The 16,071-nt window shown below is 44.9% G+C and overlaps 1 protein-coding gene across 2 annotated transcripts in view; it reads right to left on the bottom strand.

Moving 5' to 3' along the window:
- Nucleotides 1–12,163, bottom strand: part of LOC134356948 (transmembrane prolyl 4-hydroxylase-like) — a 91,240-nt gene extending 79,077 nt beyond the window's left edge. For both annotated transcript variants that reach the window (XM_063068224.1, XM_063068225.1), the window contains exons 1-2: nt 11,660–12,163; nt 1,506–1,587 (exon numbers count right to left, since the gene is read on the bottom strand). In XM_063068224.1, coding sequence (XP_062924294.1) covers nt 1,506–1,587; nt 11,660–11,920 — 343 coding nt within the window. In that variant the 5' untranslated portion in view covers nt 11,921–12,163. The remainder of the gene's footprint in view (nt 1–1,505; nt 1,588–11,659) is intronic.
- Nucleotides 12,164–16,071: the final 3,908 nt, after the last annotated feature.

Below are 16,071 nucleotides of genomic sequence, written 5' to 3'. Positions count from 1 at the left end.
AAACCCCTACCATCCATTATACTTTATACCTTATACTTTATTGTCACCAAACAATTGGTACTAGAACGTACAATCATCACAGCGATATTTGATTCTGCGCTTCACACTCCCTGGATTACAAATATTAAATATTAAAAATATTAAAAATAGTTAAAATTAGTAAATATTAAAAATTTAAATAAATCATAAATAGAAAATAGAAAAATGGGAAGTAAGGTAGTGCAAAAAAACCGAGAGGCAGGTCCGGATATTTAGAGGGAACGGCCCAGATCCGGGTCAGGATCCGTTCAGCAGTCTTATCACAGTTGGAAAGAAGCTGTTCCCAAAATCTGGCCGTACAAGTCTTCACGCTCCTGAACCTTCTCCCGGAGGGAAGAGGGACGAAAAGTCTGTTGGCTGGGTGGGTCGTTCCCTATCAAAACTTCTCCTAAATGTTGAAATCAAGCTTGCAAGCTCCACTTGTGCTAGCAGCTCATCCCACATTCTCATGACCATTTGACCGAAGAAGTTTCCCCTCAAGTACCTTTTCACCTTTCACCCTTAATCCATGACCTTTGGTTACAGTCCCACCCAACCTCACTGGAAAAAGCCTGTTTGCATTTACCCTATCTATACCCCTCACAATTTTGTGGAGGTTGGCATCCATTTGTTTCAAAGGACAATGGGTGATGATCATCATCACAAGCCTGGGTGAAAGGTATGGAGATCCTGAGATGCCCAGTCATCAAGATCCCCCTCTCAGTCTCACCAGTGTAGACCAAAGGAAAGCTTATGAAGCAATATGTTTGGCACCAGCTTGGCTGCAGGAGCTGCCGGAAGCATGGTCAGTGAAATCCAGCCACCTTGGGAACTCCACTCCAGATTTGCTGTCTAAATTTACTCCTGTAACCTTCGCATCTCTCGAGGCTGTCCACAAGGCAGTGGGGCTATATATCCATAGCTGGGAAAATTATGAGATAACGTAACAAAAATATGGAAATTTAGGAGGGGACATACAGTTGCTGAATCACACTTTGTATACCTCTATCAAATCTCCTCTCATTTTTCTATGTTCCAAGGAATAAAGTCCTAACCTATTCAATCTTTCCTTATAACACAGGTCCTCCAGACCCAGCAACATCCTTGTTAATTTTCTTTGTAAAATATCTACATTTGTTAGTGATAACTGCTTTAAGTTTCAGCTTTTTAAAGTCAATATATATTTCCCGACTTCCCGAGTCATTGCACTGCATATCTGTTTCCCCCATATTTAACTTATAAGCTAAAACCAATACAAGGGCAGAGAATATGTACTAGAACATAGAAAAGGCACTTGTTGGTGATATCAGGACTTTACTACTTTTGAGTTTGCACAAGTGGACATTGAAATGCTGGGTTTGAGGCTCTACTCTACATTAGCCCTGTGCTAAAATTCTTGACACTTCTTTGAAGCTTTAGAATGCGATGCAATGAGGATTCAAATTCGAATTATCTGAAATAAATGAGAGCATTCTGCAAATCCTTACCAAACAGAAGTGGCTTTAAGCTCAGCGTTTTCAAGTAGTGTACTTTGTTAGGAACAAGATCCACTTTTTGCATATGCCCAACCTGAAAGAACAAAAAACAAAGGAAATAATGAGACAACACGACAAAAATATGTAAATTTAGGAGGAGACATACAGTTGCTGAATTGAATAAAGGAGAAAATAGTAACATCTGTAGTATGAACAGATGCACAAGAAGCTTTTGGTTTTTGTTGTAATACCATGAATATTTAAATTTAAACATTAGCTAACGAATATACAAATTTGAAGCAGTAATAGGACACGCAGCTTCTACTTACCCCCAGTAATCTTTCATTCCCTCACTTATCAAGAAACAACTTGACTGCCTTAAAAATATTTAAGAACTTTTTTTCCCACTGTTCTTTGAAGGGTGGTCTCTTTTTTTCAAAAAAAAACTAGGTTATCCCACAGAAAAAACATCTCTAAAAGTCCTCTATGCTTCAAGTCAAATTGCCACTCTTGTTTAAACTCCAGTGGATACAAGCATAGCCTGTCCAACTCATCCTTATAATTCATCCTGCATATTCCACGCATGAATCAAGCAAATCTTCTCTGAACTCTTCCATTCAAATAATGTTGTTTCTTTAATACGGAGAGCAATACTTGTAGATTATTGTAGATTTATACCCTATATAGCAAAATTGACGCACTTTTACATTCAATTCCCATTGCAACAAATTATAACATTCTGTTAGTGTTCCTAATTAACAGTTTTACCTGTACACTAACTCGTGGTGAATTATGAACACAAATCCTTTTGCAGTCTCACAGCATTTAACCTTCGCTCATTTCAAATTTTTCATTGTAAATTTTTTGGGTCTACATAATCACACAATTAATCACTCTTCTGCACCTCCTTCTCATTGCTACCAACTCATCCTCCTCAGATTGTAGTCCGATCTTTGAAATGTCTCAAATATGGACCATCTCAGTCTTTCTTTCCTCTTGATGTGGTGGCCAGTGCTATCATGTTTACTGTCGTGTGCTGGGGCAGCAGGCTGAGGGTAGCAGACACCAACAGAATCAACAAACTCATTCGGAAGGCCAGTGATGTTGTGGGGATGGAACTGGACTCCCTCACGGTGGTGTCTGTAAAGAGGATGCTGTCCAAGTTGCATGCCATCTTGGTCAATGTCTCCCATCCACTACATAATGTACTGGGTGGGCACAGGAGTACATTCAGCCAGAGACTCATTCCATCGAGATGCAACACAGACAATCATAGGAAGTCATTCCTGCCTGTGGCCATCAAACTTTACAACTCCTCCCTTGGAGGGTCAGACACCCTGAGCCAATAGGCTGGTCCTGGACTTACTTCATAATTTACTGGCATAATTTACATATTACTATTTAACTATTATAAAAGTTGCTGGTGAACGCAGCAGGCCAGGCAGCATCTCTAGGAAGAGGTGCAGTCGATGTTTCAGGCCGAGACCCTTCGTCAGGACTAACTGAAGGAACAGTGAGTAAGGGATTTGAAAGTTGGAGGGGGAGGGGGAGATCCAAAATGATAGGAGAAGACAGGAGGGGGAGGGATGGAGCCAAGAGCTGGACAGGTGATAGGCAAAAGGGGATACGAGAGGATCATGGGACAGGAGGTCCAGGAAGAAAGACAAGGGGGGGGGGACCCAGAGGATGGGCAAGGGGCATATTCAGAGGGACAGAGGGAGAAAAAGGAGAGTGAGAGAAAGAATGTGTGTATAAAAATAAGTAACAGATGGGGTACAAGGGGGAGGTGGGGCATTAGCGGAAGTTAGAGAAGTCGATGTTCATGCCATCAGGTTGCAGGCTACCCAGACGGAATATAAGGTGTTGTTCCTCCAACCTGAGTGTGGCTTCATCTTCACAGTAGAGGAGGCCATGGATAAACATGTCAGAATGGGAATGGGATGTGGAATTAAAATGTGTGGCCACTGGGAGATCCTGCTTTCTCTGGCAGACAGAGTGTAGATGTTCAGCAAAGCGGTCTCCCAGTCTGCGTCGGGTCTCGCCAATATATAAAAGGCCACATCGGGAGCACCAGACGCAGTATATCACCCCAGCCGACTCACAGGTGAAGTGTTGCCTCACCTGGAAGGACTGTTTGGGGCCCTGAATGGTGGTAAGGGAGGAAGTGTAAGGGCATGTGTAGCACTTGTTCCGCTTACATGGATAAGTGCCAGGAGGGAGATCAGTGGGGAGGGATGGGGGGACGAATGGACAAGGGAGTTGCGTAGGGAGCGATACCTGCGGAATGCAGAGAGAGGTGGGGAGGGAAAGATGTGCTTAGTGGTGGGATCCCGTTGGAGATGGTGGAAGTTACGGAGAATAATATGTTGGACCCGGAGGCTGGTGGGGTGGTAGGTGAGAACCAGGGGAACCCTATTCCTAGTGGGGTGACGGCAGGATGGAGTGAGAGCAGATGTACGTGAAATGGGGGAGATGCGTTTAAGAGCAGAGTTGATAGTGGAGGAAGGGAAGCCCCTTTCTTTAAAAAAGGAAGACATCTCCCTCGTCCTAGAATGAAAGGCCTCATCCTAAGAGCAGATGCGGCGGAGACGGAGGAATTGCGAGAAGGGGATGGCGTTTTTGCAAGAGACAGGGTGAGAAGAGGAATAGTCCAGATAGCTGTGACAGACAGTAGGCTTATAGTAGACATCAGTGGATAAGCTGTCTCCAGAGACAGAGACAGAAAGATCTAGAAAGGAGAGGGAGGTGTCGGAAATGGACCAGGTAAACTTGAGGGCAGGGTGAAAGTTGGAGGCAAAGTTAATAAAGTCAATGAGCTCTGCATGCATGCAGGAAGCAGCGCCAACGGGATCCCACCACTAAGCACATCTTTCCCTCCCCCCCCCTGCATTCAGCAGGGATCGCTCCCTACGCAACTCCCTTGTCCATTCGTCCCCCCCATCCCTCCCCACTGATCTCCCTCCTGGCACTTACCCGTGTAAGCGCAACAAGTGCTACACATGCCCTTACACTTCCTCCCTTACCACCATTCAGGGCCCCAAACAGTCCTTCCAGGTGAGGCAACACTTCACCTGTGAGTCGGCTGGGGTGATATACTGCGTCCGGTGCTCCCGATGTGGCCTTTTATATATTGGCGAGACCCGACGCAGACTGGGAGACCGCTTTGCTGAACATCTACGCTCTGTCTGCCAGAGAAAGCAGGATCTCCCAGTGGCCACACGTTTTAATTCCACATCCCATTCCCATTCTGACATGTCTATCCATGGCCTCCTCTACTGTAAAGATGAAGCGACACTCAGGTTGGAGGAACAACACCTTATATTCCGTCTGGGTAGCCTCCAACCTGATGGCATGAACATCGACCTCTAACTTCTGCTAATGCCCCACCTCCCCCTCGTACCCCATCTGTTACTTATTTTTATACACAGATTCTTTCTCTCACTCTCCTTTTTCTCCCTCTGTCCCTCTGAATATACCTCTTGCCCATCCTCTGGGTCACCCCCCCCCCTTATCTTTCTTCCCGGACCTCCTGTCCCATGATCCTCTCTTATCCCTTTTGCCTATCACCTGTCCAGCTCTTGGCTCCATCCCTCCCCCTCCTGTCTTCTCCTATCATTTTGGATCTCCCCCTCCCCCTCCAACTTTCAAATCCCTTACTCACTCTTCCTTCAGTTAGTCCTGACGAAGGGTCTCGGCCTGAAACGTCGACTGCACCTCTTCCTAGAGATGCTGCCTGGCCTGCTGCATTCACCAGCAACTTTTATGTGTGTTGCTTGAATTTCCAGCATCTGCAAAATTCCTGTTGTTTACTATTTAACTATTTATGGTTCTATTACTATTTATTATTGACGGTGCAACTGTAACGAAAACCAATTTCCCCCGGGATCAATAAAGTATGACTACGACTATGACAAGCTTATCATCATTATATGTTGTGTCTTGTGATGTAGGCAAACATGATCTATGACCATCTCTTGGCAATTTTCAAAAATGTTATTTAAGTTTTACAGAAGTGGTTTGCCGTTGCCTTCTTCTCGGCAGTGAACCATTAACAATACTTTTCAGAGATTGTCTGCCTGCATCACTAGCCACATAACCAGAACTTGCCATATGTACCAGATGCTCATATGACAATCCACCACCTGCTCTCATGAATTCACGTGATCCCGATCAGGGAGCTAAGCAGGTGCTACATCTTGCCCAAGGGTGACCTGCATGTTTGCAGACAGAAGGAGTGCTTACACCTCCATTGGTAGAGATGCATCTCCACCCCTCTCCCCCAGCCAAGCTCCAAGACTTTTTAAGCCCTCTTACAAGCCACAAGATTTTAAATCCAAATTTAAGATTACCATCACAGTTCATTTTAGCTCTTCGCATTTCCTAAACTTTGCACTTTCAGTCTTCTCCTGAATCCAAGATCCATCTCCTAGGTCTTCTGTCTGTTGGATTATCTGGAAAGAATGTGCAGCCTGCACCCAAGAACAGGATGGAACCCAGGTCCCAAGAGCTGTGACCCAGCAACAATAACTGCTGCAAAGCTTTCACCAAATTTATACAATGCAGATTGCCTCACAAGTAAGCAAGCTATCATTAACCTTTTGGTTCCATAGTTTATCATTGAATCACATAGCCTAGGAGGTCATTCTGCCAATCATATCCAATTCGAATCTTTGAAAGAACTCTCTAATTAGTGCTACCCTCCATCTTTCCTCAGAGCCATGCACTATTTCCCTTTCGATTTACCACTGAGTGATCCTTCATCAATCTTTTAGACAATGCTTTCAGAGCACAACTGTTAAAAAAATTGTTGCATAAAGTTCTTCTTCTAAGAATATTTGTTCTCAGAGAAGTGTCTTCACTGTGATTTAAAACATAGAGAAAAGGGCGCTTTAGGCTATTATGTTGTGCCGAACTCATTGAACTCTTAACTAAACTAATCCCTTCTGCTTACATAGTGTCTGGCATGGTAGCGTAACAGTTAGTGTAAAACTTTACAATGCCGGCTGTAGGGTTCAATTCCCGCCTCTGCCTGTAAGGAGTTTGCATGTTCTCCCCATGTGGGTTTCCTCCCACCGCCCGTTTCCTCCCATATTCCAAAGGCATACAGTTAGCGTTAGTAAGTTGTGAACATGCTGTGTTGGCACTGGAAGCGTGGCGACAATTGCAGGGAGCCCCCCCGCACATCCCCGACGCAAGCAACACATTTCACTCAATGTCACATGTTTCAATGTACATGTGAAAAAGCAAATCAAATCCTTCCTGAACTTCCCTCACATTCTTAACTGGCCAGAACTGAGGAGACAGTTGCAATCAAGTGTATGAAAAAAACACACAAGACATTGGAAATCCAAATAAAAATAAAAATGCAGGTACAATAGAAGCAGGTATAGTTGCAGTTCAAAGACCTTTCAAAACCAAATACAAGGTTGGAAACTTTGGAGAGAAGACCTCTTGAGGAAACTCTAAGACCACCACTTTCACATTCTCCAGTTTTTTTTTTATTTTACAAACTGGAATTCCCCCAGTCAGTAATAAAGCTTTCCTAAGCAACACACTTAAAATACTGGAGGAATTCAGCAAGTCAAGCAAGCATCTATGGAAATGAGTAAACAATCGACATTTTGGGCCAAGACCCTTCTTCAGGATTTCCAACATCTGCAGACATTCTCATGTTTAAAATCTCTCCTAACCATTGTTTATAATTTACAAGTGCTTAGTTACTTGAAACTCCTGCTTGCTGTTCTTTCTTGATGGCTTTGATTGTCCGACAAATTTGATTAATCTTTTTGAGGAGACGAACAAGAGGACTGATGAGAGTAGGGTGGTGGATGTTGCAAACATGGACTTTATCAAGACTTACGTCATGGTAGGCTGATCCAAAAAGTTAGAATACACAGGATCAAGTGTCTCTAGTAAACTGGCTAGATAATCAGAGGCAGAGGGTTCTAGTGACGACTTAATTTGGAAGGGAAATGTAGGTGTCATAATTCATAAGTCTGCAGATGACACCAAAGATAGTGATATAGTAGACAGTGAAGAAGGTTGTCTAAGGACCTTGGTCAACTGGGAAAGTAGACAAGTGAATAGCTGCTGGACATTAACTTGAATATGCCCAAAGTGCTGCATTTTGGGAAATTAAAATATGCTGGGGGCATATGCAGTGAATGGCAAGGCCCTAGAGAGTGTTAGTAAATAGCAAGACCTTGGGATACACGAACTTCTCTGAAAATGGCAACACAGGTAGACAGCATGGTGAGGCACACCTGCCTTCATTAGTAAGAACAACCAGCACAAGAATTGGGACATCATGTTACATACGTATATATCACTGATGAAACTACACTTTGGGCTACTGTGTGCAATTCTAGTTGCTTAGCCAAAGGATATCATTGGAGAGATGGAAAAGGTACAGAAAAAAATACCATAAGGATGTTATAGTGACTGGAGAGGTCACGTTATGAGGAGAGCTGAATAAGCTGGGATAATTTTCTCTGGGGAATACAGGAGGCAGAGGGATAACCTTACAGGGGTTTATAAAATACAAGGGGCATAGAAAACATATACAGTCACACTGTTTTTCCCAGGCTAGAGGAGTTTAAAATGAGAGGACATAGATTTAAGGTGAGAGGAGAAAGATTTAAATTCTGAGGGGCCAACATTTCCACACAGAAGGTATTCTCTATATGGAATGATCTACCAGCGGAAGTGGTAGAGATGGATACAGATACAGTGTTTAAAAGACATAGTTCCCTGGAAGTGGGATAGTGAAGCACACTTGCCTTCTGAGATACATGGGTAGGAAGCTTTTACAGGCACTCCAAAACTGAGGTCCACAGACCCCTCGATTAATTGTAGGGATCCATGGCATACAAAAAGGTTGGGAACCCCTGCTTTACAGGAATATAGAGGGCAAATACAAGCAAATAGGACTAGGTCAGGTAAGTAACTTGGTGGGCAAGAACAAATTGGGCCAAAGGACCTATTTTCATGCTGTATAATTCAGTGACTCCTGAAAGCAGAAACACAAGTGGAGAGAATGGTGAAGAAACAAGAGAAAATCTGCAGATGCTGGAAATCCGAGCAACACACACAAAATACTGGAGGAACTCAGCAGGCCAGGCAGCATCTAGGAAAAGAGTACAGTCGACATTTCAGGCAAAGACCCTTCGACAGGACTGGAGAAAAAAAGCCGAGGAGTAGATTTAAAAGGTGGGGAGAGGAGAGAGAGAAACACAGGTGATGGGTGAAACCTGGAGGGGGAGGGATGAAGTAAAGAGTTGAAAAGTTGATCGGTGAAATAGATACAGAGGCCATGGAAGAAATAAAAGGAAGGACGAGCACCAGAGGGATGGAATGGGCAGGCAAGGAGATGACATGAGAGACAGAAAAGGGGATGGGAAATGGTGAAGGGGGAGGGGGCATTACCGGAAGTTTGAGAAATTGATGTTCATGCCATCACGTTGGAGGCTACCCAAACAGAATATAAAGTGGTGTTCCTCCAACCTAAGTTTGGCCTCATCACGACAATGGAGGAGGCCATGGATGGACATATCGGAATGGGAATGGGAAGTGGAAGTTTTCCTGAGCACCTATGCTCGGTCCGCCAGAAAAAGCAGGATCTCCCAGTGGCCATCCATTTTAATTCCACTTCCCATTCCCATATGTCCATCTGTGGCCTCCTCCACTGTCATGATGAGGCCTCACTTAGGTTGGATGAACAACACCTTGTATTCCATTTGGGTAGCCTCTAACCTGATGGCATGAACATCAATTTCTCAAACTTCTGGTATTTCCCCCACACCCGCCCCCTCCATTCACCATTTCCCTTTCACACCTCACCTCCTTGCCCACCCATCGCCTCCCTCTGGTGCTCCTCCTCCCTTTTCTTTCTTCCATGGCCCTCTGCCTCTTTCACCAATCAACTTCCCAGCTCTTCACTTCATCCTTCCCACTCGAGGTTTCACCCATCACCTGGTGTTTCTCTCTCCCCTCCCTCGTTTTAAATCGACTGCTCAGCTTTCTTCTCCAATCCTGCAGAAGGGTTTCAGCCCGAAAAATCGACTGTACTCTTTTACTAGCCTGGCCTGCTGAGTTCCTCCAGCATTTAGAATGGTGAAGAAGGTATATACCTTGTTGATCTTTATTGTTTGGGGTATCATGTTACAATTGATTACACTCCCCTCTCACCAGTCTGTCTCACAGACCTCAGTACACAGAATAGTACAGCACAGTACAGGGCCTTCGGCCCACAATGTTGTGCCGACCCTCAAACCCTGCCTCCCATATAAGCCCCCACTTTAAATTCCTCCATAGACCTGTCTAGTAGTCTCTTAAATTTCACTAGTGTATCTGCCTCCACCACTGACTCAGGCAGTGCATTCCACGTACCAACCACTCTCTGAGTAAAAAACCTTCCTCTAATATCCCCCTTGAACTTCCCACCCCTTACCTTAAAGCCATGTCCTCTTGTTTTGAGCAGTGGTGCCCTGAGGAAGAGGCGCTGGCTGTCCACTCTATCTATTCCCCTTAATATCCTGCATACCTCTATCATGTCTCCTCTAATCCTCTTTCTCTCCAAAGAGTAAAGCCCTAGCTCCTTTAATCTCTGATCATAATGCATACTCTCTAAACAAGGCAGCATTCTGGTAAATCTCCTCGGTACCCTCTCCAATGCTTCCACATCCTTCCTATAGTGAGGCGACCAGAAAAGGACACAGTACTCCAAGTGTGGCCTAACCAGAGTTTTATAGAGCTGCATCATTACCTCACGACTCTTAAACTCGATCCCTCGACTTATGAAAGCTAACACCCCATAAGCTTTCTTAACTACTCTATCTACCTGTGAGGCAACTTTCAGGGATCTGTGGACATGTATCTCTGCTCCTCCACACTACCAAGTATCCTGCCATTTACAAACGTACCTTGTACTCTGCCTTGGAGTTTTCCCTTCCAAAGTGTACCACCTCACACTTCTCCAGGTTGAACTTCATCTGCCACTTCTCAGCCCACTTCTGCATCCTATCACTGTCTCTCTGTAATCTTTGACAATCCTCTACACTATCTACAACGCCACCAACCTTTGTGTCATCTGCAAACTTGCCCACCCACCCTTCTACCCCAACATCCAGGTCATTAATAAAAATCACGAAAAGTAGAGGTCCCAAAACCGATCCTTGTGGGACACCACTAGTCACAACCCTCCAATCCAAATGTACTCGCTCCACCACAACCCTCTGCTTTCTGCAGGCAAGCCAATTCTGAATCCACCTGGCCAAACTTCCCTGGATCCCATGCCTTCTGACTTTCTGAATAAGCCTACCGTGTGGAACCTTGTCAAATGCCTTATTAAAATCCATGTAGATCACATCCACCGTACTACCCTCATCTATATGCCTGGTCACCTCCTCAAAAAATTTTATCAGGCTTGTTAGACATGATCTGCCCTTCACAAAGCCATGATGACTGTCCCTAACCACACAATGATTCTCCAAATGCCCAGAGATCCTATCTCTAAGAATGTTTTCCACAGCTTTCCCACCACAGACGTAAGGCTTACTGGTCTATAATTACCCGGACTATCCTTACTACCTTTTTTGAACAAGGGGACAACATTCGCCTCCCTCCAATCCTCCAGTACCATTCCCGTGGACAACGAGGACACAAAGATCCTAGCCAGAGGCTCAGAAATCTCTTCCCTCGCCTCGTGGAGCTGCCTGGGGTATATTCCGTCAGGCCCCAGGCTGATGGAATATTCTAGTACTTTTCTCTCTCACATTTCATTGATATCCCCAGCCCAATCTTCATCCCTCAATAATCCACCCAGGCTAATTATCCCATTTTGACACAGAGCTTGCCCCATCCACATAGAATACTACAGAGGCACAACCCCACACAGAGCTAACCCAAGACTTCCATCAATACACGAATATATTTCCCCACCCCATCAACCTCTGAGCCTCCCATTGGTTATGATACCTCCCTAGTTTAAATCACTGCCTTGGCCCCACCCCCAAAAGGAGGCCGCGCCCACTTATTGTAGCTCCTCCCCTGGAGTCCGTCACTACATTGGGCCCACCCACCTCCCCTCTGGCGCCCGGCTCTTCTAACTCCGCCCACTGATCTAGGCCCCGCCCCTTGCTCGCGGTTGACCAGGTTCCGCCCCTCACCTTGATGCCTTCCAAGCGGTGCAGGCGACCGAACCCCGCGTCCTGCTGCAGGTTGGACGCGCGCTCCGGCTCCGACAGCTCCTGCCGCGGGCTCACGTCCTGCCCGGGCGTCGTGGACGCGCCGCTATCCGGCGAGTGCGCGTTCTCACTGGTGTAGTACACGTACAGCAGCAAGGCCAATACATTGAGGATATAAACGTGCACAAATACCATGACAACCACGAAGTACGAACGCGAGCACACGCTGTCCTTCTGAGACATGGCGCCGTCGCAGTATTTAAATAGCCCCGCCTTCGCCCGGCAACCGTCCGCTCCGCCCCTCCCCCTCCGTCCAGCTGCCCGCCCGGTCCTTACTTTCAAAACCGGCTCGCGACGGTCAGGGAGCGCGTCCTGACGTCATCGCGCCCGCCTGCACACGTGCTGCTAGAGCAGTCAATCATGGGACAGCTAAGGGGCGGGACCTCAATGAAAAAGGCGGGGCTAGCGAATGGGTGGGAGGGCTTATGGGTTGGGCCTCTTGCCATAGCAACATAATCAGCTGGAGGCTCTGGGCCTGAGAGGCTGCAGATACTGCAATCTGGAGAAAAATACATAAATGCCTGGAGGAACTCAGCAGGTCAGGCAGCAACTGTGGAGGAGAATGGACAGTCTCTGAGGTTTTGGATCAAGACCTTTCAATATCCAAACTCAAGACAATATGGAGGCACAGCAACATCACCATGAAGTACAAGATCAGACTCCTGCGTGCATTGGTATTCTCCATCTTCCTGTACACACATGAGACATGGACCCTCACAGCAGAGCTACAGAGGAAGATACATGAGATGCCATCGCAACATCTCGGGCATCTCATACTTGGACCACATCACAAACGAGCAGGTCTGCAAGACCATCCAGCACCACATTGGCCCCCATGAAGACCTTCTCACAACGGTGAAAGAAAAGAAAGCTGAGATGGTACGGCCACGGAACAAGATCCAGTGGCCTTGCAGAGACCATTCTACAAGGAACTGTGGAGGGCAAGAGAAGAACAGGTAGACAGAGGAAAAGATGGATGGACAACATTAAAGAATGGACACATTTGCGGTGACCCAGGCTCTGGCACACAACCACAACAGATGGAACAGACTGGTGCAAAGTTTGTCATGATGGAGCCCCGACGACTCCACCAGGAGTTAAGGGCACAAGGCAAGGCTTTCACTTGAACTCACTGATGAAGGGTCTGGACCCTGCCTAAACTGTCCATTACCCCTCATAGATGCTGCCTGACCTGCTGAGTTCTATGAACACTAAATGGTTCAGGAATCCTTGAACTAACTGATTATTTATTTTGCTTTTGCTCTTTTTGTTGACTTTGCACTGTACGAATATTGTATAACAACAACTAAGAGGCGAAATATCCTTTGATTTTAAATAACTCTTAATTCTGGCTCCAAAGGAGAAATAATTCCATTCTCCCTTTGGGCAGAAGATACAAAAGCCTGAAAGCACATACCACCAGGCACAAGGACAGCTCCTATCCCAAAGTTAATAAGACTCTTGAACAGACCACGTGTATAATAAAAGAGACTCTTGACCTCACAGTCTACCCGTTATGATATTTCATGGTAGGTCAAATATGATGACAGAATATAGCATTAATGGTAAGACTCTTGGCAGTGTGGAGGATCAGAGGGATCTTGGGGTGCGAGACCATAGGACACTCAAAGCTGCTACGCAGGTTGACTGTGTGGTTAAGAAAGTATACAGTGCATTGACATTCATCAATCGTAGGATTGAGTTCAAGAGCCGAGAGGTAATGTTGCAGCTTTATAGACCCTGCTCAGACCCCATTTGGAGTACTGTGCTAATTCTGGTCGCCTCGCTACAGGAAGGATGTGGAAACCATAGAAAGGGTGCAGAGGAGAATTACAAGGATGTTACCTGGATTGGGGAGCATGCCTTATGAGAATAGGTTGAGTGAACTCTGCCTTTTCTCCTAGAGCGACGGAGGATGAAAGATGACCTGATAGAGGTGTACAAGATAATGAGAGGCATTGATCATGTGGATAGTCAGAGGCTTTTCCCCAGGGCTGAAATGGCTAGCATGAGAGGACGTAGTTTTAAGGTGCTGGGAAGTGGGTACAGAGGAGATGTCAGGGGTAAGTTTTTTTCTGCAGAGAGTGGTGAGTGCGTGGAATGGGCTGCCGGCGGCGGCGGTGGAGACGGAAATGATAGGGTCTTTTAAGAGACTCCTGGATGACTACATGGAACAGAAAAATAGAGGGCTATGGGTAAAGCCTAGGTAGTTCTAAGGAAGGGACATGTTCGGCACAGCTTTGTGGGCCGAAGGGCCTGTATTGTGCTGTATGTTTTCTATGTTTCTATTTACCCACACCGTATTTTTTCAGTACCTTTCACACTTTATTCTGCAATTTATTTTTGCTTTACCGCATTCTACCTCAATGCGCAGTTACTATTTAATCTGTATGAACAGTATGCAAGATAAGCTTTTCACTGAATGTGTGACTATAGTAAACTAATTTCAGTTCTTCTTCATATTAATGGCAAGTTCCTATTCCGAAAGTAAGACCCCAATTTCTAGACACCTCCACCACCAGAAACGTCCCCTCAGAATATTCGCAGGCCATCTCTCGTTCTTCTAAACTGATTAAAAGTTCACCCTGCTCAAATTTGATTTATTCTTCAACCCGGTTTGTTCCATAGATCATTTCTGTACTGCTTCCAGTTCCAGCATATCAAAGTCAAAATCAAATCAAGTTTAATGTCATATTCATCAAGTGCAAAAAAAACTTAACTTGCAGCAGCATCACGGTTGCATAAAATCACATAAGCAGCATTCACAAGGAAAACATAAATTATTCATAAGTTATGCAAAAATTATATTAAAAAATACCCGTTCTAACTGAACACTGACATTTTGTATTTCATGAACTGTGATCCCCAGATTCTTTTTCCACAACATGTTATACAATTATTCAGTATATTTTGTATAATTATTCACTCTTTGAATAATTATTTTTCAGTCTTCCTTATAAAATATATAACTTCACATTATACACAAAATACTCTGCAGATGCTGGGGTCAAAGCAACACTCACAACATGCCGGAGGAACTCAGCAGATCGGGCAGCATCCGTGGAAACGATCAGTCAACGTTACAGGCCGGAACCCCTTCCGTTCTGACGAAGTGTTCCGGCCCATAACATTGACTGATCTTTCCCACGGATGCTGCCTGACCTGCTGAGTTCCTCCAGCGTGTTGTGAGTGTTCCTACATTATACTCTACCTGTCGATTTAATCTACACTCACTGTCTCTTTATTAGGTACCTCCAGTGCATAATAAAGTGGTCACTGGGTGTATGTCCGTGGTGTTATGTTGCTGGAGCCCATCCACTTTAAGGTTTAACGTGTTGTGCATTCAGAGATGCTCTTCTGCACACCACTGTTGTAACGGGTGGTTATTTGAGTTACTGTTGCCTTCCTGTCAGCTTGAACCAGTCTGGCCATTCTCCTCTGACCTCTCTCACAAGGACTTTGCACCCACAATGCTGCTGCTCACTGGATTTTGTTTCTCGCTCCATTCTCTGCAAACACTAAAGATTGTTGTGTGAGAAAATGCAAGATTATCAGTTTCCAAGATACTCACACACCACCCTGTCTGGCACCAACAAAGTCTGTCAAAGTCATTTACATCATATATCTTCCCATTCTTATATTTGGTCAGAACAAGACTAAACCTCTTCTTCTTCTTCTTCTTTTATTTCCGGCTGTTTAGACGCATCTAGGCATATTACAGCCCTCCGCAGGATGTATAATTAATTATAGAACTTCAAGGAACTCAAATTACAACCTAGTCTCACATATAAACTGAATAACAGACTCTTCAATCAGATGTTGATTCTCTTGATGGCCAAACAAAGATTTAATAGAAAACCAAAATAAATTTAAGCCAGGTAGCCTCTTGAACAACATGCTTCTTTCAATTTTGTATAGATTACAACTCAGCAAAACATGCTGGACTGTCTCTGGACTACCAGAGTCACATAATCCAGTAGGATGTTTTCCTATTATCTTTAAATAATAGTTTAGCCCACAATGCCCCAACCTAAGTCTTGTAAATTTCACCATATCTCTATGACTTAAAAGGTAACAGTCTGAGACCTTTGACTAAACCTCTTGACCATGTCTTCACACTTTAATACATTGAGTTTCTGCCACACAATTGGTTGATTAGATACTGTATTTGCACTAATCAGCAGGTGTACAGGTGTATCTAATAACAGTAGCCACTGGGTGTAGATCCCTTTGCATGTTCTAAGCTTTCTCCCACAAGTTGCTCACCCACCTAACTTTGTCAGTACCCTTAGTCCCTTCATTCAAGTTATTAAGATACTTTATAAAGAGTTGCG

The sequence above is a fragment of the Mobula hypostoma genome, chromosome 15, assembly GCF_963921235.1.
Source record: "Mobula hypostoma chromosome 15, sMobHyp1.1, whole genome shotgun sequence".
In the NCBI taxonomy this organism is placed as follows: Eukaryota; Metazoa; Chordata; class Chondrichthyes; order Myliobatiformes; family Myliobatidae; genus Mobula; species Mobula hypostoma.
Note: the sequence above shows the minus strand (reverse complement) of the source record. Positions and strands in the feature narration are given on the sequence as shown.